The sequence below is a fragment of the Alligator mississippiensis genome, chromosome 3, assembly GCF_030867095.1.
Source record: "Alligator mississippiensis isolate rAllMis1 chromosome 3, rAllMis1, whole genome shotgun sequence".
NCBI classification, from domain to species: Eukaryota; Metazoa; Chordata; order Crocodylia; family Alligatoridae; genus Alligator; species Alligator mississippiensis.
In genome coordinates, this window is record NC_081826.1 from 299,151,786 (window position 1) to 299,179,459 (window position 27,674).

The following is a 27,674-nucleotide window of genomic DNA, read 5'->3' on the forward strand; positions in this document are numbered from 1 at the left end:
AAACCAATGGGCAGAGCAGGGTTGCAGTGGGAGCGCAAGGGTGGCTTCCCGAGGACAGGAGCTGCTGCCCTCAGGGCCACGCGGGGGCTGATGGCAGCAGAGGGGGAGGACACGGGCCGGGCCGCGGTGGGATGGAAACGGCCAGGTGAGCGCGACTCCAGGGACGCGGCCCGCGTGGCTGGAGGCGAGGATGCTGCATCTCCCAGGCGCTCGCCCTCGCCCGGCTGCGCTGTCCGCTCGCCCGTGCCTTGTACCTTTGCGCTTGGTGTTATGAGCTGCGTTATCCCGGTTCTGTTGCCCTTTCATTTCAGCGAAACCAGCCCCGGAGCGCCCGTGTCGCCGCCTGACTTCTTGCCCCGGCCATGTCGTTGCTTGTCGACTTGCTGAGTTCAGTTTGCTCTCTTTTTTTTGTTTGTTTTTCTTTGTTGAGCTGCAAACAACTGCAATTAGACTTGGAAACTCTGTAAGAGCTGGAGGAAGACGCGTTTCCCCGACCCCTGTATCGTTCTCTCGCCTGGCCTCGCCTGGCCTGACCCGCGTCGACGTTGCCACGCACGGCTCCAACGGACTCTGATGCAGGCCTCGACCATCCTGAACACCAGCCGGCCGCACGAGATTTCTTGGTAGTTTTCTTAGCTAAACTCCCAGGTGGTTTTTGGGTTTTTTTTGTTTTTTGTTTCATCCCTTTTTTCCTTAAGGATCATTTTACCAGAAAGGATTAATTGCTGCATTTTGTGTTGTCTTCCCCCTCCGGTAGTTTCTTTTGTCTCTTTTCTGCACCTGTCGACTAATAACATGTGAAATAAAGCTCCCTGTATTGGTACGGCCCTGGCACTCGGGTCCCGTTATTTGCTTGCAGGTTGAAGTGCAGAGCAGCTCCCCCTCTCCCAGGGGTCCTGGATGCCCAACCCGTGCTCAGGAGCTTATGGGCTGCAGGAGACCAGCCCGGGGAAGTGTTGGTGTGTCCATTCGCAGAGGTGCTGGAGAGATTGAGCTAGCTCAGTGGTCGTCCTCTTGCAACAAGTGTGAGAGGACCTGAGCTAACGGGGAGTCGCAGAAGAGAAGCGTCCTCCAGGAGCTCAGACGCAAGGTTCAGGTTTTGGTCTGGTCTCGACTAAAGGCTCCTCTCTCTACAGTCTTACTAAAGCGACGGCAGGATGCTTGGGAGTATTTGGAGAACAGGACGTAGCCAGAGCAGAAGGGGCTGTAACTACCGCTGCTGCCACACAAGAGCAAGGGTGGTCTTGTTCCCAAAGGCTGGTCCGCAGTAGTCTGGTTCAGCCTCTCCTTAAACTCCCAGCTCCAGGCTGTTCCTGCTGAGCGAGGGTTTGTTCGCACTAATGAGCTGAACTCTAATTGAGCTTGCGTTGCATTGCTGTGCCTGGTTCCCAGCCAATACCGGGTCTGGTGCCGGCCATGACCGTCTCCTACCATGCCAGAAAAGTCACCTCGTGCTCAAACTGACCGCGGAAGGTCAAGCGCTCACAGGATCATCTAGATGCAAATTGAAGCCAGTGCCTGAAGCAAATAGTAAGAGCTGCTCTGGCGCTGCCACCGAGTTATTAGGGCCCCGACCTCTGACCTATGTGCATCTTCTCGGAGCCAGTGCTACTGGCCTCATTACAAGGAGGAAGGTACCCTCAGCCTGTCTGCTCGTGGGTGCAGAGGAGGCTCAGGGCATTTAGAAAGCAAAAAAAAAACCCCAACCACCCCAACTTGCAAAGCTACGCTGTTGAGCAGAAGCCTGCCTCCACGACAAGCAAAGGAGAGCCCTGCTGTAGCCAAGACCTGGCAGCCTGCCTCGTGCAGGCCCGAGTCCAGCGGCCTGCTGAAACGATTGCTTTCCTGGCACAGACGCCTGCCCGGGGCCGAGGGCTGCCTCGATGCTGGTTTTGCTGCTTGTAAAAAACTAAACCTGGGTCGGGCTGCCAGCCATAGGTCTGTGTCTGGGTCAGCCTCGAGCTGAAAGCTGCTAGCGGGGGGGAGCGCGCTACTCGAGCCTGGTGACGCGCCCGTGCTGCTGGCGGGTGTAGGGCCAGGGGGCGGCTCCAGCCCAGCTTTCCAGTTCTCCACCGCGGGACAGGCTGCAAGGAAGGGGACCGCTCTCAGCCGGATGCAAGATGATAAGGACAAAGCAGCCAGGCTGTGGATGTGGATCCCTGCATGGAAAAGCCCTGCCTTGCCCGCTCCAAGTGCTGCTCTTGGCAACGGGGGCCCCTTATTCAGCTGTATCCTCACTTTGCCCAAGTTTTCCAATCGCCTAAACTGCTCTGTGGCTGCAGGAGCCGTACTGGAAGCTGGGGTGACCGTGACCATCTGCAAGGCCTTTGAGAGGAAAAGGTGCTGAAAACTGCTTGGTAACAGTGGACTTATATGCTCCTGGGACCCCGCACCCAGGCCCCTGCTCCCACCTGAGCACGTGGCTGTCGCTCCTCGGAGCTGGTCTCAACTACCCACGCAGCACGGGCGCACTGCAGGTTACCTCTGGCTTGTCCGAGCCTGTAGCGACCCATGCACCACGCAGCTTGCTGCATAAATGCATCTGAATTGGGGGAGCTCATCTTCCTAGCCAGAGCCCCTGTAAGATGGCTGCTGCTGCTGTTCCTTCACTCCCCTCCAGCAGCTGCATGAAGGGGGCCGGGGCCAGCAAGGGCAGCTCAAGGGGGAGCGGTGGTGGTGCAGGAGCAAATGCCTTCACCACTCATAATGCTTCTAATGCCTGATTAACTGCACTTCACTTCAACTATTACCCTCTCTCCTTTTCTGCTCCACTAATCAAGCTAGCTTTTCTTTAGGGATTTTCTGGGTCTTTCATTCATGGCTCTACAAACTGGTTTGAGCTCTTCCAAAATCCTGGAAGTGCCTGTGGAGTCGTCTTCAGCAGCAGGAAGAGTTTCAGCTTTTGGCTGAGCAGCCCACAGCTGCTGCCAGTTCAGCAGGGACAGGGCTAAAACCTAACTTCTGCCTGAGCAGGAAAGAAAGGGGGAGCGAGCTCTGTGGAGGCTGCCCCCACTCTATGCAGCCATAACCCTGGAGAAGTCTCTTCCCCCTTCACGCTGCCTTGAGCTGGTGGGGTGTGGGATGAGGGCACGGCCCGGCCCACCACTGTCCCACGGAGGATCCCCATGCAACCGCAGAACAAAAACCAGTCCATCCTTTACCCTTCGCAAGTACAACTATAACACGCTACAGGAAGACCCTCTGAGCCGTTCTTCTGACCCAGCGTCTTCCGTCCAGCGGAGGTAAGGCAAACGGGCCCCACGCAGTCGCTTCTGGTTTAAGCTGGAAAAAAAAACCCCTGGAAGTCACCGATTTCCAGCTCCCTGGCACTCACCATCCCCACGTTTCCAAAATGGATGTCGTTCTGCTGGAGGGTGAAGCAGACGGCACTGAAAGGGGGCTTTGGACCGCCTGCAGATGGACGATGGGGCGGTGGCCAGGGTGTTTGCTGCAGCCTCTTCCTCTCCTTACCCGCTGCTGGACATGAATTGCTCGTACCGCTTGGCGGTGGGCAGGGTGAACGACCCACTGTGGCTATGGGCATGGGGGGGGGCTGCAGAAAAAAGCAAGGGGGCTTCTAGCAACACAAGAAGGGGACACTGCCGGCTGTGGGGGGCAGCTGAGGGACTCCAGGCCCTAACCCAACACACGGCTCTACCTCAGTGATGGCAAAGCCCTGCCTCTGCTCGAGGGGAAGCGTTTCATTCCCTTCCCGCTGAGGACAGACGAGCGGAAGGGTCTTGACCACCGACTGCTCCTGGAGCCCTCGAGAACGGAGACAGCACACAGCAGGGATGCGCTCAGATCTTTATTAGTAGGTGGAGGAAGGGCTAAAAGGAAATGAAACGTCTAAAACATTCACGGCCCGGGCACAGGATGGGCCAGGCTGGGCCGGGGCCACCTCCACCGCCCTTTCTTCTTAAGGGAAAAAAAAGAAAAGGAGCAGGGTCTGTCCACAGCTCTGGCTGCCCCGGGCAAGAAGAGGGATGAGACACAGCTGAGACTTTTATTTAAGAAACCGTTACATCGTTTTTGCCTCGACCCCTGCGGAGCCGCAGCTGCCACCGCCTCTTGCTAGAGAACCAAAAAAAAAAAAAACCTGTCGACTTTTCTTTATTTATTTAAAAATTGTAAAAGAAAAAAGGTGATGCTGCTGCAGCTCACGGCTACGTAACAAAACTGCCTGCGAGTTCATCTTCCGGCACCAGACGGGGCCCGGGCGCAGGGAGACCGGAGGAGGAAGGCCCAGGAAACACGCTTTTTGTTTAAGGAAAAGAAATAGTAACAGCTACTTGTGGAAAGGAAAGACTCGAACCGAGGGGCCAACCTCCACTCTTCACTAGGGCCAGGCCTTCCCACGCGCCCGAGCTAAGCTGCGCTGCGGCTCCAGCTGCAATGGCACAGTTTGTCCGTCTGTCGGCAGAAAGCCCAGGGCGCTGGGAAAACAAACCGACAACAGAAAAGAAAACATGAGACCAACCCCGATGCAAGATGCCCTGGTGCAGATGGAAGTGAGGGATTAGTTTGCCCTACAAAGAAAATAAAACAGGCTGCAAGATGCAGAAAACCACATTTAGGCTCTATTACATTTACAAATACATACATAAATATATTACATACAACAGCAACTCAAAGAGGAAGCAAGAGAGTCGCAGGGAAGGGAGGTGGCTGGCTGCAGGGCTCCCCGCGCAGACGTTTGGCTGAGCAGTTACTTGTTCTCCTAATAGTTCCAGGAATGGGCATCGGCTCATCTTAGTTAGGGTTTTCCTTTCCGTCTCCCCCCTCCCCGGTCCCGGTCTAGTTTGTCCAGTACGGAGAAGTGCCGTAGGCGGTTTTGGTAGCCTGAGACTTTTGCTGCATGGTGCTTGGCTGATTGCGCTGGCCAGATCCGCCCTGGAAAGGAGAAAGGAGCACGCGGTGAGATGGGAACCCCCAGCGCTGCCGGAGCAGGGGCCTGCACTGGTCACCCGGGCAGGGAGCGAACCCGCCTGCCCCGCTGCTCACCGCAGCCCGCCGGCATCTACAGCAGCTCCTGGGGAAACCGGTCTGCTTCCCTTTCCCCCAGCACCTCCCACCAGGAACCGCTCCAGGCTTCCACCGAGCCAGAGGGAATCCGACCCCCCAGCCACCTGCGCTGCCCCAGGACAGGACAGCAGTGCTGGCCACCTCCATGCCCCCTGCCGCCATAGGAAGAACCACTGCGGGCAGTGCCACGTGCTGGGCAGGCCTCAAGGACCGGTCACAACCAGCTTAGACGTCCCGGGGCTCTGGGGCTGCACTGGCTGTCAGCCACGGGGAGGCACCACCCCAAGCACAGGGCAGGGCTGCACCAAGCCCACTCGCAAGCACTGGTGCTGCAGTGTCCCCCCCACCATGATGCTGCTTTGCCTCCAAGCAAACAAGCCCCTCGGCCCCTGGCCCCAAGACTTTCACCACCAAATTAAGTGACATCCAAATAGGAAGGACTTGGGCCGAGCTGGGCATCAGCACGCTGCACCAGGCCGGCTGGAGCATGGGGTGGGCGCGGGTGGATGAATGGCTGGATGGTGCGGAGGCAGCAAAAACGCCCCCGTCTCCCACCCAGTCACGAGGCTGATGCTTCCAGCCAGGTTTGTCCTGAGATTTCTACAGCTGATGCCCCAGTGACGATCCCTGTCGAAGTCACGGCAAGGACATGGCAGAGGCAGAACGGAGGGGGCAAAGAGCAGCCGCCCAGAGCCCAACCAAATGCTCCACTAGTTTATGGGCAGAGCCTCCGGCACAGGAGAGGTGCAGGGGCTGGCAGGGACAGCCAGAGGCCATAACTGGTCCACAGCAGGCACCTCCCCAGCACTTGCTAAGCCATGACCTGGGACAAGACCAGCCGGGCACCCCAAGAGACGTGGACAGTTTCTCTGGCTAATAATCCAGGACACGGGAATTTTAGGAGACCCAAGACCAAGGGAGCTGTGAGGTAGGTGAAGGGCAAGCCACGAGCTGAGGGTGGCCAGCACGCTCGGAGAGGGGAGATCTGTTTTCGGCCTGAAGCAAAACTGGGCGTTTTACTGACCGCAAACAGGGAGGGGAGGGGAAGAGAAATGAATGGGAAACCCCCGTGGCACTAGTAACGGGTGGCCTCATATTGTGGCTCCTCGCATTTCTTTTAGTCACTAACCAATGATCAACCAACCACAATCACAAATCTCAGAGCTCGTTACATCAAGGTGCCCTGGTAAGGGACAAGCCACTCTCTGGCTCCACGGGCTGCCTCTCCTAGCACTAAGGGAGTCACCAGGGCAGCTCAGCCCGTGCTCGTCAGCGAGACGCTTGGCCGGGGGGCGGGGGCTCTTCCACTTACCTGCCCGTCTTGCTGAAGGTGGTGGTGCAGCATCTGGGAGTGAGGCTGCTGATGTGCAGGTAGGATATGGAGGAAGGGGGCTGGCGCGTAGCCGGGGGCCGCGCCAGGGTTCAGGGGCCCGGTGGATCCGAGAGCAGACGGCAGGTTGAAGGGCGGCGGGGTGCCGGGGTGGAATCCCTGCTTGTCAAACGTCTGCAGGGAAGCAACAGGCAAGCGGTGAGAGACTCTCGCAAGCGCCCTGGGGTGACCAAACAAGAACAAGAGTGGCCTGAACACAGATAACCGGAACCTGGCCCCAACCCCGGAAGCAAAGCAACCCTGGTCCAACGCATGCAAGCGCTCGGCTCGGCGCCTTCCCCCCTTCCCCGACGTCCTGCAGCTGGCTGGCTGCAGCAGCCGATTGAGCAGGCCTGTACGCCAATGGCCCGGCCATCCCCTGTCCCCTCTATTCATCTGTCCCTAGACTGCTGAGCCACTCAGAGCAGGGGCAGGTGGCCAGCGAGCCCCGGGCAGGTGCCTAACCCAGACATGGGCTGCTCGGCACACAGGCAAAGAGACGGCACTTGCCCAAGAGGTGCAGGAGCAGATCTGTTAGGCAGAATCACACCTAGGCTGATCCCCGCTGCCACATACACTCACGGCAGGGCCAGAAAGACCATCTTTAGCAGGAGGGATCACAGCAGAGGAGGGCTAGAAGAGACCGTGTGCACACCTAGTCCAGCCGCCTGCTCCTGGCAGACGCTATACCTATCAAGTGTCTGTAACCTGTTCCTGAACAGATCCAGGGACCGGGATCCCATAGCCTCCCTAGGTCGCCTGTTCCACTGCCGAACCGCCCTTAGAGTGAAGTTCGTCCTAGTCTGCAACCTAAGCGTCCTGGGCTGCGGTTTGAGGCCCTTGCCCCGAGTCCTGTGCCCCGCAGCCAGAGAACCGGGACGGGGTGCTGGTATTTAACTCCATACAGGCCACAGCTTTGCACAGGGCTTTTGGCTCTCAACAAAACTGGGAGGCTCGACTCGCTGCCAACCAGCACAGGAGACGATGCTGCTCGGTGGTCGATAGGATGTGTTAAGGCCCTAAGGGAATGGGGAGAGTCAGGAATGCTTGTCCTGAGCGTGTCTAGAGGAGCCCGCGTCCTCATAACCCAGCTTCTCTTCAGGCAGTGTCACAGCCCTGTTTCAGACACGGCAGCCCCAAGCCGCTGGCCCTACCACGTGTTAATCACCTCGCCCGGCTAGAGGAGAAGGGAGACCAGGATGCAGCAAACAGCTTCTGTGCTAACTGCTCCTGCCACGAGAGCCAAGCTGGCAAAGGCAGCCTGGGGGCAGGGAGGGGGAAAGGAGCAGCGGGGTTGCACAAGAGGCCTGAAATTCCCCTGAGAACCAAACCGGGCGGGAGAAATGCTGGAGCCTGATATCACCCCCGCTGAGCGGGACGGAAATCACCCCCCAGCTGCCAAGAGGCTCCCTGACAGGGAAGAGTCCTGCTGAAATGACATTAGCCAGTGAGCGGACGGCCTCGCCTGCAGGCACAGGAAGGAGGAGAGCACGGTAATGCTTCCCGGGCTGAGGGAGCCCCCGTTCCTCACCTGGGTCTTGTTATAGACTGAGCCACTGATATCAGGCACACCTGTGTTACTTGAGGTCACAGAAACACCTGGAAAACAAAAAGCCATTGACAATGAAAGAGCCAAAGGCAGCCCAACCTGAACCCTTTGTTTTCCTTGCTCTCGGCATCTCGGCTGTTCCCTGCGTCCTCCACGCGCGCCACGTGCTCGGTCTCCTGGCTGAGTTGGGCCGCTCCCTCCTGCCCCACCAGACTCCCCGTATCAGGAATCCAATCCGAGCAGCCTACTTCCCGAGTGCCCCTTTTCCAGGCAGGTGCCAGTGCACGGGTGTGAGATACCAAGTCCATCGCACGCAAGCGAGGACACCACCAGTCCTGCGGGTGTCACGGAGGTGCACTGATCACCTGTTTGGATCAGAGGAGTCGGCCTCCCCCCCCCCGGGTAAGGGAGTGCACCGAGCAGCACTGCTGTAACTGAGAACCTCCCAGGTGTGCATCAAGTGACATGACTAAGGCCTGGCTCATCCCTTCCCTGGGGGAGGTGGGCATGCAGAGAAGGTGCATCCTCTAGTAGGGGATTCGGGTGCATTATCGGATGCTCTGTACCAGGCAGCAGAGGCAGAGAAGAGCCACAGTGGGAGCCGGTGAGGTCTGGGACAGTCCAGTGCGCTGCAGACTTAGAGGGACTCGCCCATTGTGGCTGGGGCAACTCCCGTGAGAGGCTCCAAGCCGAAGCAGGCGTCAAGCTAGCCAGTCATTCCTAGTCCCAACTAGATTCAGGCCTCAAAGTGACAGCAGGCTCATGTATGTACCAAGCAAGAACTGAGGCATCTCTGACCACAGAGAAAAGATGGGGCTGGCACTGCACTGGCAGGTGCATCTCTGCACGGTTTGCAGAGCGCAAGACAGAGCATAGAGGTTCTGATGGGAACTCAGCAAGACTTTTCTGCTGGTATTTGCTTGGGCCACAGCTGCATCAGCTGGTGCTACGTGGTTCAGCGGGCATTTCTCAGGTGGCACCAGCAGCATCTGCAGAATTCAAGCTTTTATACCGACCACATTGGTTTTCTAGCCCTTATGGCTGCAAAGAAACCGCTGCCCAGGCACAAATGAAGGCACTGAGTTAGGATCTGCAGACAGCCTGCAACAATAGCTCAGAGAGGTGTGAACTGCTCCGCTCACCTAACGGGCTGTTAATTCAGGAGCCTGGCCACAAATTCAAGCAACTTTATGTAACTGATGACCATTTCAGCGAGGACATCCAGCTGCGCTGGGATTGCGGGCGTAGCGTTAGCACAGGACGACTACTCCCCCACCAATTTGGAACTTAAGCTTCGGGCTTCCCCGAGGTGCCACTGTGAACAAGCTGGACTTGAGTCAAGTCCTCGCACAGACTCAGCCACTCGGTCTGGACACGACGTGGGAGTGGGAACAATGGAAGCACTTTGGACACGGGAGACAGAGGAACAGCTTAGTGCACGCCCCGGTTTAAGGCTGGTTGCTTTGCTGGCTTCCCAACACTGGAGATACTGTCCTGCTAAGCCCTCATATCCCAGGTGCTCACAAACACAGCAAATTCCTTCAATGGTTACCTTTCCCAGGTCCAGTGCCAGCAGATTTGTTTTGTGCTTGAGATGACCCACTGTAGCCTCCTTTGCTGTAATCTCCAGCTGCCGTTCCTTGTGTTAAGTCATCATAGCCTGCCAACGTAGACAAGGCAGCGCGTTACTGTGTGCTGGCTGCACTGCTGGCCTTGAACTCGGCAGCACAGACAGTGGAGAAACCTCACCTGCTCCATAACCATGCTGTCCGTAACCACTCGCCTGCTGAAAGGGGGTGGAAGCAGTGTTCAGACTGACGCCATGCTGCTTAGCTGATGCTGGAGGTACCTGCAGACCAAGGGAAGCAGCAAGAGGCATTTTCAATTAGAGAGCAAGTACACAGCTGGCTTGCACTGGTGTCTGGCTGGGGAGGCACCCCAGGTTTGCTTCCAGCAGCTAGCAGAACCTCAGAGCCGAGAAACGGAGGGCCTGGCAGCATAAGGAGACCAAGGATTGCTCCCACACCTCTCAGAGCAGTGAGAGTTACTGCTGCACGTGCAGGACAGAGCCAGGACCCGCCCAGCCAGACAACCTTTGGCAAGCTACTCAGAGCCTCTCTGCTCTGCGTTCCCCAGTGCAAGACGAGGACCAGGCCCTCTGCAACCACACCAGCTTTGCTTGGCAACTGCGACATGATGTCGCCAAGGGCGCGTTTGACACGTATACACAAAGCCCCGAGCAACCAAGGAATCCCTTGATGAATCTGGCCACAACAACAGAGGAGTCAGCATCACCCAGGCATGTTTTCGGGATTGTGGCCCCCGTGCTCGGGGAGCCTGGCTATCACTTGATGTTAACTCCAGACTGGAAAGAGCCTCCCTAAGCCACCACGCTCCCAAGCCCAGATTCATGCCCAGTACAGACCCCCCCATTCGCACACGTGCCTGCAACACCCCCTCCTGTCCCCGACCACCTTAACACCTGCTCTCCCACTGCCTATCCCCTTAACCCAGTGGAGGACAAACCTTTTTGACAGACATACTGCAAAGTGAGCCACCCACCCTTCCCAAGGATCACTCCCATCCCCTCCCCCTGGCTGCTCTGCTTTCTGCTCCCTCCCCAATCTGCCACGTGCCCCACACACAGGCCACCCATGCCATTTGAGCGTGTGCCAGGAGTTGGCCACCTCTGCCTTGCCCCATTTCCTAGCCAGCTCCTAGCAGCAGGGGCTGCAGTCGTACTACTGGCTTCAAACTTGTGATTCGCAGTGAGCCCCTGCCCACCGTAATTCCTTCAGCTCCCATGGATTAGCTACCCGTGTCCTGCAGCTTTGTATCGCTTCAAACAGGGGTGTCCAACTCGCCCGGCCCAGCGGCCTGGATGAGACACGGGGCCGGCCCGACTCCAAACCAGACTGGGCCCCATGTGTTGGATCTAGTGTGCAGGGCTGGTCCCGTGCGGACCAGCCATGAGTGCTGCTTGGATCCAACATGCAGGACTGGTCCATGGGCTTGACTGGCACGCCCCATGCAACGTGCACCTCAGACCAGCCCCATGCCACATGCAGCGTACGCTCCAAATCTGCCCCGTGCACTAGGTGTGGTGGCTGGGCTCATGTGGTGCATTCATGATGTTACACATCCAGCCCTTTAAAATCTCCTCCTATCTTCTAGGAGGAGTCTCCTCTTACACGTCCAGCCTGGCAGGAGAGGGGCAGCTTTCGAGGCCAGGACTGAAATGACAAAGTTAGACAGGCACACCAAGGAGAGCCGGCAGCGTACGGTTTTGCGGCCGCCACTTACAAACATGGTGGGTCCATACTGGAATGCGCTGGGGACTCCGGGCACGCCGGCGTAATAGGGTAACCCAGTGTAGCTGTACCCCGGGGGCAGCGTTGGGTTGAGGAAGGGCTGCTGAGTCGTGTGGTGAGTCTGCGTCTGGTTCTGCTGCGGCTGGGCCAGGGTGGTCGCTGGAGCAGGGGAGGCAGAATCCCCGCGGCCAAATTTCGTTACGTCACCTGCAAGAGAAGCCATCGGGAGCTGCCATCGGAGAACCCGCTGCCTGCTGGGCAGTCGAGCAACTGGCGCAATGCTACCCACGGGCCGGCTTCTCTGACATCCGAAAGGGAGCATGCTCCGAGGGCTGAGAGCGGGCCTGGGAGTCACGTCCCTGGGCTCCGTCACCAACCCACTTGTGACCTTGGCCCCAGGATAACTCTCTGCCCTGATGACACGGAGATAAGGATACTTACCTCTCACCAGGTACCTGAGGGGCTCCGTCAAGGCGTGTTAGACCACTGCCATTAAAAGATGCTAAAAAGCGGAAGCGCTGTGAGTAGCCAAACAGCGAATGGCTCACTGGGTTAAAACGTGAACTGGGTTAAGCTAAGCCTCGGGCCTGAGGGAGTCAGGGCTTCTGCAGTGACCGGCATGTTTTTGTCAAAGTCTACGTATGTGCCAAGCATGACCAAGTAGGTCTCTGGTTCCTCACGCCACCAGGGGTCTGGAGACAACAGGTGAAGGCCAGGGAAGCAAGGCTTGCATTGGGAGCCACCTTACTGAAGAAGTAGGAAGGGAAATGTGGTTATTAGCCCACCAACAGCCTCCTGGTTGCACAGGGGAATCCAAGCAGGAGTCCCGCATACGCTGGCTTTCTGGAAGAGCCTACCGAGAAGCATGCGGAGACCAAATGAACGTGCCTTGTTCCTCCTCTGCCTGGCTGCCCACAAGTGGCATTTAAGGCCTGGGAGGAACTTGACTTGGCAGGGGCAACGTAAGGCTCCCAATACTCAGGTCAAAGATTTCCCATCGCAACCCAATGGCAGTTTGCAAACTGCAGACTGACAATACTAGCGTCATGATTGTGCGTGGGCCTGGACCTGGGGGGTGAAGGGTAGGGGTGATGGAGACAGTTCTCCAGCAGCACAATGTGACTTGTTTTCTGTGCGCGCCAGAGGCGGAAGGGGTTGAGTGAAGCCTACAGGTTCTGCCATAATACAAAACAATAATGTAACAGGTGAGAACGGTCAAAAAGGACCCGGCACCTGCGCTCGGCGAAGGAAGCACAGGCTGACTACCAAGAAAAGAAAGTTTGAGGGAACTTGCTCCACTCCCTAGAGAGAAACAAATCCTTGCAGACACTTGGGGATGGGCCAGATGCAGGGAGCTTTTGCATCTCTGCGCTGATGGGTTTTCCAGCAGACCTGCTCACATCTTACAAGACCAGATCACTTGCCAGAAGCTAACATGAGCCCCGCACAGCACCTCCTCTCCTCCAGCTAGCTGGGATGGGCGAACTATGCTGCCTGCAGGGAGGAGGTGATGAAGGCTCTTTCAGTTAACAACAGTGTAACCTACAATCAAAAATCAACACCTTCGCAGTGATTACCCTCCTCTCACGTTAGCACTGACCTGAGTATGGGTTGTTAGCAAGGCTCCCATCTCTGCCTGTCAAGGTTGCAGGAGCAGGGAATGTAATTCCATAATAATCCTGAGAGAGAAAGAGACAGACAGACATTTATTAACACCCAAAGCACCAGCATCGCAGACATGCCAACTTGCAGGCAGACAAAGGTTCGTGAAAGCAGAAGCAGCCGAACAGATTTGGGCCAGGACGAGCCGGTTTGTTTTCTCCTCCCCGGACGCATGCAAAATAAGGGAAGCCTGGGCAGAAATGTAACAGGGAGCCTGGCAGAGGACACAGCAAGAGCCCAGTAATTCCCATTCTCTACATGCTGTTGTTTCCTGGGCATCGTTTCGTGCTTTCCCTGCTTTTAAAACAGCTCTTCATCTGGCAGGAAACGCTGCAGCCCTTTCACGTGCACAGTCGTTGAACAAGTGCCAACGTAAGACAAGAAACAGAACAAATGCGAATACAGGTTGTCAGAGAAAGCTGCCAAGGAGGTGCAGTCAAGACGATTCCTCTAGACTACTTCTGGTACCGTAGCACCCACTATCAGAGCCTCATTGCGTCTGGCGCCGCACAGGCAGAAGAGAAGACACTTGCTGCTACATACAGCTTATAGTCCAGGCCGACACGCCAGGCTGGGACATCAGAAAGACAGACAACCAAGAAGCACTTGGCAAAAGTAACAACACCGGTGAGTTAGAGGGGCAGGGAACAGGCAGACGGGGTAACCGTAACCAGCCCACCAGCACCTTGGCCTAACGGTCATCGCCAACCTACAAAGCTTTTTCTTGCTCCAGGGACAGGGCAGCTTCAGGCTGGAAGAACCAAGTCCCTCAGAGCTGCTTCCCAGCGCTTCTGCCTCGTCCACTGCCGTGGGCTGGGGAGCTGCTCCTTCCCGCATGATCCAACACGCCTTTGCGCACGCAGCCCAGGACACCGCGGAGCTATTTTGCTCTCAAATATCATTTCCTGTCCCTTTATCCCTCCCAAGCCCATCAAGAATGACTGCTTTGTGTGTCTCTTTCCTTGCTGCTGAATGCATCAGCTTCACATTTTTTCCACGCATCCCTGCCCCCAAAATACACAGCTTGCTTTTTTGCCTGCTGGGAAAGTCCTCTCCTCCACGTTGAGAATCACCCCTCTTCTCACTTGAGTCTGGAGGTGTTATGAACTTGGTCTTATTTGGAAAGCCACTAGCACGCTCTCTTCAGCCTCTTCTGCATCAGTGAGGAAGCGAAGGCAGACCGAATTTAACAGAGCCCCAGGGGACCAACTGGATGCTTCCCTGCAACTTAATACATTGCCATTTATCATTATCCTTTCTTAGCACCTTCCAGCTACTTCACAATCCCATGTGACAGTATCGTATCTGAGCCAACAGGAATTAAACTTTCGCAAGCCGCTATCAAATCCTCTGCTCCAAGAGCGCCCATCGTACCGAAACGATGCTTACCCCGACTGGCTCTCTACGTGCGCACACACACACGTCGGGCATGGTTTCGGAAGAAAGGCATCAAAATAGATCCGATCTGAACCTGCGCGCTCCAGGCCTTTGGGGAAACAACAAATAAGCAGCCACGCCTATACAGGGACAACTCCAGGGAATAGAGGTGGTGAAAGATTTCAGTCCCAACCCGATGCCCATCAGTGCAACTGAGGGGAAAAATATGTTCCCCTGTTGTCAGGAAATAAGTCACGGGAGAAGCTGAAAGCAGCCAATTATCCCACAAGGAAAATACCAATTGCTTACAAAGAAAATTCATGTCTGCTCACTATGGTATTTCGGGGGCCCTAGGGAATGTAAAAGGGCACGATGGGCTTCTGATAAGGAGTTTGCTGCATCATAAACAGACCCAAGCAATGGCCACAAAGTGCTAGAGGATGGTTTCAGACTGGATGCAAGGAAGAACTTCTTTACGGTAAGGGTGACCACGACCAGGAGTAGACTTCCCGAGGAGGTGGTGCAGTCCCCGACCTTGGCAGTCTGCAAGAGGAGATGGGACAGACGCCTGACTGGGATCATTCGATCTCCGCAGTACTCCTGCCCAGAGCAGGGGGGTTGGACTCCATTTTTCAAGGTCCTTTCCAGCCCCTCATTTCAATGATTTCGAAGGGTCAAACAAAGCTGAAGTAGAGGGCTCGCTAAAACAGAGTGAAGGCAGCAATGTAGTTACACAAGAAAGTGAGGAACTTGAGGAAGTTAATACTATTGAAGCAATGTGGCATTGCCTCAGCAAGCGTGGTCTGATGGGACGACGGTGACTACATTACAAAACAGTTAGCTATGAACTTAGTTCAATGGTGTCCGACACCACTGCTCCTCAATACAATCCAGACAAACCCCTGGATGCAGAGGAGTGACGTGGAAGTGGTTGTGGAGAACAGGCACACCTGGCACGACGGGAGCACCGCAGTGGTCAGGCTTCGTGCTCTGCAGTCTTAGGAATGGTCAAGAAAATACAGGAGCTGGGAACTGCCTGCACATCTGCATCAGTGCTGCTGGCCAGGAAGAACAGCACTACAGACCACAACCGTTACCTCAGGGTAAATGAGCCCCTGCCTCATACGCCTGGCAGTCTCTCATTGTGGAAAGGCTCCTGGAGGATGAAAACGTGTGACAACTTCTACTGCATGGCTCCAGGCATTTAACTGAATAAGTCGCGCCAGCAAAAGCTTCCGCCATCTCCTCTAATGCACAGGCTGTTGCGCTGCTGTAAGAAGTGGGGCCTGCGCTTCACCTACAAATGCACAGACAGGGCTGGATTCCCACTTATTCCCCAGATGCTTATTTATCTCACAAACACGCTTTAAAAAAAAAAATCAGGAGAGTGGATTAGCCATTTTAATCCAACACTTCATTAACAATTTCATAAATCTTTTACTTTAAGCTCTTTGCTGCTTGTTCTCTTTCTTCCCCAAGCTTCTCCGGGGAAGGGAGGGGAGATCGGTTTCACTTTCTAGATCTCACGCGAGTCACAGGCAGACGCACACGCAGGGGGGCAGAATGAAACACCAACACAAAAAAGTTTGCAGGGACTTTTCTTCTTTACACTATGGAAACAGTAAGTTATTGTTATGAAACATTTTTAAAAGAAAACCTGTGCTTTAGGGCACCGGTACTCGACAGTGATCTGTTAGCTATAAAAAGTGAATCCTTCCTTTCTGGTTGACCTCATCCCTTTGTAAGACAGGTCTCGGGGTTTCCAAGGACCTTGATGGTCCGGTGTTGGCTTTGTAGCTCTTTTGACAGACAGCACCTCCGGCATCAGGACCCCTAACTGCCCTCCATTGCATGCCCTGGCCGTTCGAAGGGGCCCAGGCCAAGCTGCAGAAGCGATGCTAAGTAAAAGGCCCCAACCCCTGTTTCTGAATACCGGTAGCATAAACCTTTCCTGATGATGCCGGTGACTTGCCGGTGACTAAGTTAGTAAAGAAAGTCATCAAACAATTTAAACAAAGCACAAGGCTTTAAAAGAAAATAAGGCACCACCGTACATTAAATAATCCATATGCACTACAGCACAGTTCTATCTTAAAATATCAGCAGTAGTGATCAGTGTAACCAAATGTATTAAAAAGTTATTTTGCTATAATAAATATATTTAAGAGTTTTAAATAATTTGTAAAAATAAAAACAGCCTTGTCAGAAACCCCCCCCATAAATTAAAAAAAAACAAACAGGCCAGTGTTAAACAACATTCAACAGTGGGGAAAAAAGGGATATAAAAAACCCTCCCTCTTTCTTTCCCAAGGATAAAAGGTATTAATTAGTTACAATTTATAAGTTCACAAAAAAAAAAGTCTGGTTCAGTCCAGTTCCAAAAGTTTCAGTGGAAAAAAAAATAAAAGCAATCAAAAATCATTTATTAAAATATTAAAACCAGCCATCTATAAATACAGATATTGGCTGGAGGAAAATTTGGAAAACTCAAAAATTAACCGCCCCCGCTCTCTATGTGCCACCCTCCTCCCACCTCTCCAGTCTCCCCAGCCAGGAGAGGACAAAGTCTATGTTGTGGGGTCACGGGTAACCAGAGAGACTTTGGGGGAAAGTTTTAAAGTGCAAGCAAATAAAAGGTTGGGAGGTAAACCTGTTCCTGCCTCTTACGAGTAGCCGACCCACAAGGTTACCTGTAATCTGGTTAGCACCTTCTGGAGCAGAGACAACCCCGTCTGGGAGGGGACTGTGCCGTCTGCTCCAGAAGTGCCGTCACTTCAGGGCAGGACCAGGTTTCTGGGGAGCACTGAAAAGGGCCCTGGCATCCTCCACAAAAAAGTGATCACTACAGGATCAACAATTATTTCCACTGAGGGCCTCTTGTACACAGAGCTGCTAAAGCCTAGGGATGAGCCAGCCACCTCCTAGATCACTAAGTGGGATTGCATAAGCAAAGAGAAGTGACTCATGCCGATCGGAGGAACTCAGCCCGACAGAAGAGTGAATGTGAACACTGATCTTCTACCACTTGCAAAATCTGAGCGGTTTTGCATTAGGTACCGCATGGAGCGAACAAAAGTCAGAGGTGAAGGCCACGGGGTCTCTTGCAATGCTGCAGAGATGTCTAAGAACACTGTGGAGGGAACTGGCTATGGTAGAGAAGTGCCTGGAGAAATCAAGTTGCCTAAAAGGAAAGCGAAAATGAAAACTGGGAAAATGGAAACAGGGAAATTTTAAATGATGAAAGGAAAAATGGTCCAGCAGATAAATAGAGGGAGATGGAAGGACAGCACAGAAGCCAGCATCAACCAGCGACGAAGCTGCAAGTGCTTCCACGCAAGCCATGGCGTGCATCTCTGTTGGAGCCCGGGGAGGCCTGTGGAAGATCTGCCTGGTGGCGCTATTATCGGCTCATGTCGCAGCGCTGGACTGCAGCAACTTCAGAGACCTGCAAAAAGTGCTCAACAGGAACAGCATGCAACTGCTGGGACAGGTGGCCGGAGCATTTCCCGAGGAGTGTCTGGAGGACCGGCCCACCTTCCGGTTCCCCGACAAGGTCCTGCGGTCCAAGGCTCCACATAACGCCTGGATGGCCACCTATGAAATCCTCCAGAAGCTCTTCAGTCTCTTTAAAAGGACTCTCCCCAAAACTGCCTGGGACACACGCAGTGTGGAGAGGCTCCTAAACGCGGTCCATCTCCAGATCAAGCGGCTCGAGACATGCCCGCCTACAAACAGGCTCTATCCGAGAAGCCGAAACAAAGCTACGGGACTGAAGAAATACTTCAGAAAGATCGACGATTTTCTCCGAGCGAAGAACTACAGCAAGTGTGCTTGGGAGGTGGTCCGAATAGAAGCCAAGACCTGGTTTTACTATCTGGACAAGCTCAAAAACAGGCTGTAAAACTATGCACTGAACATTTCACTGCCTCGGAGCTTTGTGTCAAGCAGAGAAGTATGAGCAAGAAACTACTGACTGGAGTTTCAGCTCCAATGCAGACTTTGGGACTTTTAGCAACTCTGCATGCACTTGACTTCATTACTTGCCTGTAAAGTGAGTGCAGGTACCGCACTGACCTGGTGGACCCTGTGGAAGTTATCTACAGAACAGTCTTTGCAAGTCAAGAAATGACAGGAATATTTTTCTAAGAGTTATTTATTTTTGGTATTGTTAACGTTCATCCTGTCGTTTGTTAAAAGTGACCAAATGTATTTATTTATTTATCTATTTATTTATCTATTTAATTTATAACTTTGTTTTCTTAAAGTAAAAGTCTGATTTTACCAAAAAAAAAAAAATGATGAATTTGATGGACTTAATGTGTTCTGAGCACAATACTCAATGTTTCTGGTAAGTCTGATGTGACAACTGGGTGAAATTTAGCTTAGATTATTTTACCAACAGAAAGAAATGGGAGCCCAGACTGGGAATGGCAAGGATGAAAAGTATTCACAGACACTGAGGGCAAAACAGGATGATAAAGGAGGGAAATTAGACAACCAAGGTGTAATAGGTGCACTCAGGGACAGTAATGCCCTCACAGAACAGCTAAACGAATTCTTTGCATTGGTCTTCACTGCACAAGATGCTGGGGAAATTCCCACAACAGATCAATCCCTGCTGGTTGATGGGTCGGAAGAACTGGACTGCACTGAAGTGACAGCAGAGGAAGTTTTAAAACGAATTGATAACCTAAATGCTATTAAGTCAACAGGACCAGATGGCGTTCCCCTCAGTTCTGAAGGAATTCAGAGTTGCTGAGCAATAGCATGTAACCTAGCATTACAAACAGCCTCCGTGCCAGAGAACAGGTGGGTTGGCAACAGGATCAGAGGTGATCCTGGGAAACAGATCAAGGAGTCTCACTTCCATCCCTGGCAAATTGGTTTAACTACCATCTACACTAAAGGACAAAACCAGCAGTCCCACGGACAAACACGATCTGCTAGGGAAAAGTCTACTTGGTTTTTGAAAAGGGAATTGTGGCATTCTTTGAGGATGTTGAACACATGACAAGGGGGATCCAGTTCACGTAGTATACTTGGACTTTCAAAAAGGTCCCTCACCAAAGGCTTAAAAAACCCAAACCTGTGCTGCCACAGGATGGGAGGGAAAATTATTTTGTGGATTGAGAGCTGATTAAAGATAGGAAGCAAAGCGCAGGGCTAAGTGACGACGTTTCAGAATCGAGGGAGGTCAAAAGTAGGGTCCTGCAAGGATCTGTGCTGAGCCCAATTTTATTCAACATTTGCATCGACGACCTGGACATGGGGGTGCACAGCAAAATCTCCAAGTCTGCAGATGACACCAAAATATTCTGGGTAGGCAAGTCCAACGCTGATGGAGAGGACCTGCAGAAAGATCTCACCAAGCTATGTGAGTGGGCAAAAAAATGCCAGATAAACTTCAGTGTTGCCAAGTGTAAGGTAATGCACCTGGGGAAAAATCACCTCAGGAGGAGTACGCAATGCTGGGTTCTGAACTAGCTGCTCCAGTTCAGGAGAGAGACCTTGGCTTCACTGTAGACAGTCCTCTAAAAACCTCGGCTGGATGTGCAGTGGCGACCAAGAGTCAATAGAGAGCAGGGTATCATTAAGAAGGGAACTGAAAACAAAACGGAGAACATCGTCTTGCCACTATACAAACCCATGGTATGCCCACACCTGGAACACTGTCGGCAGTTCCACTCCCTACATCTCAAAAAGGATGTAGAAAAACTAGAAAAGGCACAGAGAGAGGCAACCAAAACGATCAGGGGCCAGGAGCAGTTCCCATGCCAAGAGACACTAAAGGCTAGGACTCATCAGCTTGGAAAGGAGAATGCTATGGGGGGGATATGAGAGAAGCTATAAAACCATGAAGGGAAGGGTGCAGACCAAGTGAACGGGGAACTGCTGTTCACCAAGTCCCACAATACGAGACTAAGGGACACCTGCTGAAATGAACAGGTGTCAGGTTTAAAACTAACAAGGACGTTTTTAATGCAACGTGTAGAGACCTTGTGCAATTCACTGCCAAAGGAGGTGATAGAGGCAGACAGCACAGTCAGGTTCGAAAAGGGACCAGATAAATTGCAAGGGGCAGCAGGGGAGGTCATGCTTAGGGGCGACCAACACGGGTTCATTCGAGGCAGGTCCTGTCACACCAACCTGGTGGCCTTCTACAACCAGGTCACAAAGCCTTGGATGCAGGTGTCGTGGTGAACGTAGCCTTCCTGGACTTCAGGAAGGCCTTCAACACCATCTCTCACCCATTCCTCATTAAAAAACTAGGCGACTGTGGCATCAACACCTACACAGTCAGATGGGTCACCAATTGGCTGGAGGGCTGCACCCAGAGAGTGGTGGTGGACGGGTCTTATTCGACCTGGAGGGCTGTGGGCAGTGGTTCCCCCAGGACTCAGTCCTCGGGCCCGCACTGTTCAACATCTTCATCAGCGACTTGGACGAGGGGGTGAAAAGCACACTGTTCAAATTCACAGACAACACTAAGATGCAGGGGGATGTGGGCACGCTAGAAGGGAGGAATAGGCTGCAAGCAGATCTAGACAGGTTAGAGGGGTGGGCGGATGAGAACAGGATGGGTTTCAACACTGACAAGTGCAAGGTGCTGCACCTGGGGAGGAAGAGCCAGCAGCACACCTACAGGCTGGGGAACTCCCTTCTCGTCAGCGCAGAGGCAGAAAAGGATCTTGGAGTCATTATTGATGCCAAAATGAACATGGGCCAACAGTGTGGGGACGCGGTCAGGAAGGCCAACCACACCTTGTCGTGCATCCACAGATGCATCTTGCGCAGGTCCAAGGAGGTGATCCTCCCCCTCTACGCGACACTGGTCAGGCCACAGCTGGAGTACTGCGTCCAGTTCTGGGTGCCGCACTTCAGGAGGGATGTGGCCAGCATGGAGAGGGTCCAGAGGAGGCCACCCGCATGATCCGGGGACAGCAGGGCAGGCCCTACAATGAGAGGCGACGGGACCTGAACCTGTTCAGCCTCCACAAGAGGAGGCTGAGAGGAGATCTAGTGGCTGCCTATAAACTTGCCAAGGGAAACCAGCAGGCATTGGGAGAGACCCTGTTCCCCCGAGCACTGCCAGGAGTGATGAGGAATACCGGTCACGAGCTGGCAGAGGGTAGATTCAGACTAGACATCAGGATGCGCTGCTTCACTGTCAGGGCAGCTAGGATCTGGAACCAACTTCCAAGGGAAGTGGTGCTCACCCCTACTCTGGGGGTCTTCAAAAGGAGGCTAGACAGCCACCTAGCTGGGGTCATTTGACCCCAGCATCCTTTCCTGCCATGGCGGGGGGTTGGACTAGATGATCTGCTTAGGTCCCTTCCGACCCGACCAACTATGAAATTTATGGATGATAGCAATATTAATAGCTACTAAATATTTTATACCAATATATCGGTTGCCTATTGGATTGGCACCAATAAAAGGGAAATTTACATTATTGGCTATCGGCTTTTTTTTTTTTTGGTCATTGTAGCCAATAACGTTTTCCAATGATGCCTTCTGGCTGGGGCCCCTGGATGCCTGGGTTCCCTCTTGCCCATGGGGCCGAGACCCATGGATGCCTGGGCTCCCTCCTGCGAGCTGGGGTGAACCCGGATATGCCCCCAACCCCTCACCACCACTACTGTCAGATTTAGGATACTCATCAGTGATCACTGAAGGTATACCTGCATGGGGCAGGACATCGCATCATCACATCCGTGAACTTTACTATCTCCATTCTGTAACCAGTTCGGTTTCTTCCCATTATTGCTACTGGAGACAGTCTTGCAAAGGTTCTGCAGACCAGGGAGCCCATGTCTTTGGAGCGTTTGCATGCCATCTAGTTGGTTCACTGGCCCCACGTGTGTCATGCAGGTAAATGCAGAGTTGTTCATACTCGTTTTTCTGCGGATGCAAGTCTTTCACACAGCGAGTCCACCTGGCACACCTAGCAGTTGTAGACATGGCCCCTTTGTCTGAAGGGCCAAGTCTGACACCAGTAGATTAGGAAGAAGCTACAGTGGAGCTAAGGCTCAGTCCGACTCCAGGTGAAAAATAAAAATGGGGCTCTTTTAGGCTACCAAAAGCCACAGGGCCAAACTCAAGCTCTCCTTTTTCCCTTCTGCTAATAGGCAATGACAAAAATTAATCAGGAAAAATGGAGGGGAAAACCTAGAAAAGTTACTAACCTGCTAAAAACCCCTCCAAATGGACAGAAAGTGGTTGTCTGGCCAGACAAATACAGTATGCAAGACCACAGAAACTCTCTCCAGGAAGAGACAGTTGAAAGGAAGTGAGGAGCAAGAAGCACGCACCACCCTGTATACACCGTTAGCGCCGAACATGAGGAAGAGGAGGACACGTGCACGCTGTGCAGGTATTGCTCAGGACAAAAAAGGTGTCCGAGACTGAGCACGTGTACAGGGACAGGCACAGCAAGTCGAAATGTGGCACTGCTCGCTCCACGAGTGTGCGACCTGCACGGTGTACTACTAAATTGCATTCATTTCTATTACTCTAGTCCTCAAGTGCATTTAGCTTTTATTGTATAACATTGTTCTGCCTCTGTACAAACAGCGTCTCCCAAACGTGTCATAAAATCCAGATTCTTTTGCACTCACTTTTTGTGATATTTTTAATTAACATATTAATGCCTAAGCTCAAAACCACAATCCCTGAGCAATTCCTAATAAATAACCACTTCCTACCCTCATAGTGTCATAATCAGCACGACCCACTGTAGTCTCCCCTTCATCCAGGTTTTTTAAACCACCTTATGTTTCTACTAACCATATCTTCTCCAGCTTAAATTACTTCCTCTGCGGCACTGCATTATATTAATGCTTTATTCAAGATAGACCAAGCCAATACAGTAGATCTAACCTAAAAACGTAACATATCAAACAACCTTCCTTTGGAAAAGACCAGACATGGGGGATATGGAAGAGACGAGATAAATAGGGTTACTGCTGGGCCACGGATCCTCTTAGGGTGCGTTATGTTGGAGAGCTCTTGAAGCAAACCTCTTCAAAGCTCACGCTCTCGCTAAACCCTTAAGGAAGTCTCTCTACAGTCAGTTCCCCTCTTCCTGCTCCAGTACAACACGGGCAACCTGGGAGCTGGAAGTAGTCCAGGAACGGGCAGGAAACCCAGGAAATGTTCTAATACTTTTAAGCCCTCCCAGGGGAAAGAAATCAATGCCCTTGGCTTTTGTACCCCTATTAGAGTGGGTCAAAGTCATTCCTGAGGATCGGCCAACCTCCATTTCCTCATCTGGGGGGCAATTTTAAGAAACCTTCCACACAGCAGAGCTTAGTCTAGATATACAAGCTGCTTTCACTTCCCCCCACAAGCCAAGGTGAGTTTTAACTGGCATGAGCCCCTCCTCTCAAATGCAACTTTTTGGGTGTCTTGTAAAATGCTCTTCATAGTTGGAAGGGACCTGAGCAGATCATCGAGTCTGACCCCTGCCATGGCAGGAAAGAGTACTGGGGTCAAACGACCCCAGCAAGGTGTTCATCTAGCCTCCTCTTAAAGACCCCCAGGACAGGAGCCAGCACCACTTCTCTTGGAAGTTGGTTCCAGATCCTAGCCGCCCTGACAGTGAAGCAGCGCCTCCTGATGTCTAGTCTGAATCTACCCTCTGCTAGCTTGTGACCGGTATTCCTTGTCACTCCTGGGAGTGCTCGGGGGAACAGGGACTCCCCCAATGCCTGATAGTCCCCCTGACTAGTTTGTAAACGGCCACCAGGTCCCCCCCTCAACCTTCTCTTGTGGAGGCTGAACAGGTTCAGGTCCCGTCGCCTCTCATTGTAGAGCCTGCCCTGCTGCCCCCGATCATGCGGGTGGCCTCCTCTGGACCCTCTCCATGCTGGCCACATCCCTCCTGAAGTGCGGCACCCAGACCTCGACGCAGGACTCCACCTGCGGCCTGACCAGTGTCGCGTACAGGGGGAGGATCACCTCCTTGGCCCTGCTCGAGATGCATCTGTGGATGCACGACAGGGTGTGGTTGGCCTTCCTGACCGCGTCCCCACTGTTGGCCCACGTTCATTTTGGCATCAATAATGACTCCAAGATCCTTTTCTGCCTCTGTGCTGACAAGAAGGGAGTTCCCCAGCCTGTAGGTGTGCTGCTGGGTCTTCCTCCCCAGGTGCAGCACCTTGCACTTGTCAGTGCTGAATCCCATCCTGTTCTCATCCGCCCACCCCTCTAACCTGTCTAGATCTGCTTGCAGCTTATTCCTCCCTTCTAGCGTGCCCACTTCCCCCCACATCTTACTGCCATCTGTGAATTTGAACAAGGTGCTTTTTACGCCCCGTCCAAATCACTGATGCAGACGTTGAACAGTGCGGGCCCGAGGACCGAGCCCTGGGGGACCCCACTGCCCACAGCCCTCCAGGTTGAATAAGACCCATCCACCACCACCCTCTGGGTGCAGCCCTCCAGCCAGTTAGCGACCCATCCGACTGCGTAGGTGTTGACGCCACAGTCCCCTAGTTTTTTAATGAGAACAGGGTGAGAGACAGTGTCAAAGGCCTTCCCCTAAAGTCCAGAAAGGCTATATCCACCGCGACACCTGCGTCCAAGGATTTTGTGACCTGGTCATAGAAGACCACCAGGTTGGTCTGACAGGACCTGCCTCGAATGAACCCACATTGGTTGCCCCTAAGCATAATCTCCCTGCTGGCCCCTTGCGGACATGCGCCAAGATAACTCTCTCAAAAAGCTTACCCAGGACCAAGGTAAGACTAACTGGCTGATAGTTTCCTGGGTCCTCCTTCCTCCCTTTTTTTGAACAGTTCCCAATCACTACTCACATTTGTCTAAGTTCTCTCTCTCAACTCTCTTGCAACTGTTTTCAGCTTTTGCGAGACTGACTCTTTGAAGCATGAAATACACATTATTACTTGAGGTTTTATTCTATTTCATAAAAACAAATATCAATGACGACATCATTACTTGCATCTAATCTACCAGATTTTTTGTTCCATGCTCAACTCCTCTTTACCTGTCTGGATGAAGTTTAATAGAGACTTCCCATACACTGGATATACCACAGGAGTTAGGAAGTGATCATCTATAACACTCAAACCTCCTAAGAACATTTCACTACAGGCAGCAGAAAACCACGCTACTTGGATTGTAATCAGCTATAATAAGGCAATATTCTCCTCCCTTCCCTCCCCAAAGAAGATAATTGTGGTGTTGCCAGCCTTGGCCTAGGCCAAGCTACAGAAGCGTGGCCAACCAGAAGGCCCTAACATCTGTTTCTGAGACCACAGTGTGAACCTTTGCAGATGGGACAATTAGCTTCATCAGCAAGGTAAAGGAAGCCATCCACATGTCTAAGTAAACCAGGAATGAGATGAACTTAAACAAAGCACGAGGCCTGTAAAGAGACATTATAAGGGAAGACCATACATTAAACAATCTAAATATGCTATATGATAGCTTTATCTTAAACTAGCGGTAGTACTGATTGATGTAACTGAATGTATTAGATGTTATTTTGCTGTAATTGCTATATTTTTGTTAAGATGCTTAGGTCACATGTAAAAACAAAACAGCCTCGTCAAAAAAGACCACACACTAAGGTAAGGAAGAAACAGGACAGTCCTGAACAGCACTGCACAACGGGGAAGGAAAGGAGATAAGAAATTCTCCCTTTTACTTTCCCAAGGATAGAAATCCCAATGAACTGACGTCTTCCATTTGCACAAGAGATCTGTTTTAGTCCAGCTCCAACAGTTTCAGTGAAACAAAGACGTTTAAATAAAACCAAGCAGAGGCCATTTATTAAAATATCAGAACCAGCCACCTATATATATGGGGACTTGGTTGGAGGGAAATTTGGAAAACAGCAAATTCAGCCAATCTGCATGCCACCCTCCTCCAATCTCAAGTGTGCCCAGCCAGTAGAGGTGAGAATCTATGCTGTGCTGTCAAGGGGAGCCAGATGGACTTCGGAATAAATGCTTGTTTTTGTGTTTTGAAGTGCAAAAGAATAAAAGATTTGGGCTATAGACCTGTTTCTGCCTTTTTTTTTTTTTTTTTTAAATCAGTAGCCAACCCACAAGGTTAGCTCTGATCTGGATAACAGTGGGTAAAGAAACCTGGTCATCATACAGCAACCTCCAACTAATACCCTGCAAAGTTCCCAATCACTGGAGTAGCACGGTTCTGGAGCCTCACTAATCAGAGTGGTAGAGGCAGCAAAAACGAACTACTTGCAAGTCAAGGCTCCATAAATTCATTAAAAAAAAGATTATAACACAAGGCTTGTGACAGCAGGGAAACTGACTTCATGACCAAGAAGGTCCCATCCAATTCTAACGCTAGGTTCTCATGCTTTATCAGTAGGATACTGGATCCATAACCATCCTAAATCATTGGATTCTGATCTCTCAAGGTGTCTACATTGCTATTAAAAGGTCAAACCTGATGTCACCTTCAACCAGCCTGACCCATCAACCACATCTCTCAGCCTCTCGCATACCTCACAGCCCACACCAAAGCTACCCAACTAAGTGCTGTTGTGACAGAGTGCCCTCTAAATTTAAGGGATACAGGTTGTAACCGTGTTGGTCTACAGGCAAAAGCAATCTGAACTCTTGGTAGAGATGAAAGAATTTTTTTGCAACTATCTAGCTGGTCTAATAAAAGATCTTACCTGCACCAAGAGTTCTGCTTGCTTCTAAATTGAAGTCTGTAAACCTGTCTCTCCTTTTAGGAATGTAATGCAAAAGTGCCAGAAATCCAGAACAGGGAATTACAAGACTATGGGTCATAAAATGCCTCTGCTCAAGACCTGCTCACCCACATATGTTCCAAACAGAGGAAGACAGGGTACAGCTAGATGGAAGTCGTATGCTGAACTTCAGCAGCACTGTCATGGTCAGACTTGAGCGCTGGCAGGAGTTCAGCTAACTGGTTTACAGTACAATTAGTAAGCAAATGAGCTTCCTGTGCACCTTAAAAGTTGACCCGAACTATCAGTGTTGACATAGCTTCAGATATAGAAACAGGCAGAGACAGGTTTTGCAGTAATGCTCTCTCATCCCTTTTGCTGATTCTTCTTCACTAGTGCTGAAAGATTATAATCAATGATTTTAACACTCTCATCATGCACATCTTGCCACCACATAACAGCAAGAAGAACGATGGCATTTATGCTCATAAATGAACAAATTCCAATACCTCCAAGAGGCGAGACAAGCCAACCAGTACAACACGTCTTTCTAAAGAAGTTGGACAGATGGTCAACAAAACCAAAATACCCTCTGACCATACACCACTTCACTAGCAGTTCACTTTCATCTTCTGCTTTCCCTCACCCATTGGGGTGCGAAGGATGTACCGGATCTCCTGGACAATCTTCTTC

At 52.2% G+C, this 27,674-nt stretch overlaps 2 protein-coding genes across 13 annotated transcripts in view; one reads left to right on the forward strand and one right to left on the reverse strand.

Moving 5' to 3' along the window:
- Positions 1 to 3,795: 3,795 nt before the first annotated feature.
- Positions 3,796 to 27,674, reverse strand: part of UBAP2 (ubiquitin associated protein 2) — a 117,064-nt gene continuing 93,185 nt past the window's right edge. For 10 of the 12 annotated variants that reach the window (XM_059725321.1, XM_019480041.2, XM_019480039.2 and 7 more), the window contains 7 exons: positions 12,855 to 12,933; positions 11,247 to 11,461; positions 9,693 to 9,792; positions 9,496 to 9,603; positions 7,926 to 7,993; positions 6,338 to 6,529; positions 3,796 to 4,893 (listed from right to left, as the gene is read on the reverse strand). In XM_059725321.1, coding sequence (XP_059581304.1) covers positions 4,798 to 4,893; positions 6,338 to 6,529; positions 7,926 to 7,993; positions 9,496 to 9,603; positions 9,693 to 9,792; positions 11,247 to 11,461; positions 12,855 to 12,933 — 858 coding nt within the window. In that variant the 3' untranslated portion in view covers positions 3,796 to 4,797. Of the gene's footprint in view, positions 4,894 to 6,337; positions 6,576 to 7,925; positions 7,994 to 9,495; positions 9,604 to 9,692; positions 9,793 to 11,246; positions 11,462 to 12,854; positions 12,934 to 27,674 lie in introns of those variants that run through there. The other 2 variants (XM_059725320.1, XM_019480042.2) reach the window with 2 other exon arrangements.
- Positions 17,288 to 18,718, forward strand: LOC109281289 (interferon type B-like). Its single transcript, XM_019480044.2, has one exon. It carries the CDS (start codon positions 17,634 to 17,636, stop codon positions 18,192 to 18,194), a length of 561 nt encoding a protein of 186 aa, XP_019335589.2. The 5' UTR covers positions 17,288 to 17,633; the 3' UTR covers positions 18,195 to 18,718.

What these genes read in the sequence shown, in the direction of transcription:
- LOC109281289 (XM_019480044.2), top strand. Translation starts at nt 17,634, where the DNA reads ATGGCGTGCATCTCTGTTGGAGCCCGGGGAGGCCTGTGGAAGATCTGC.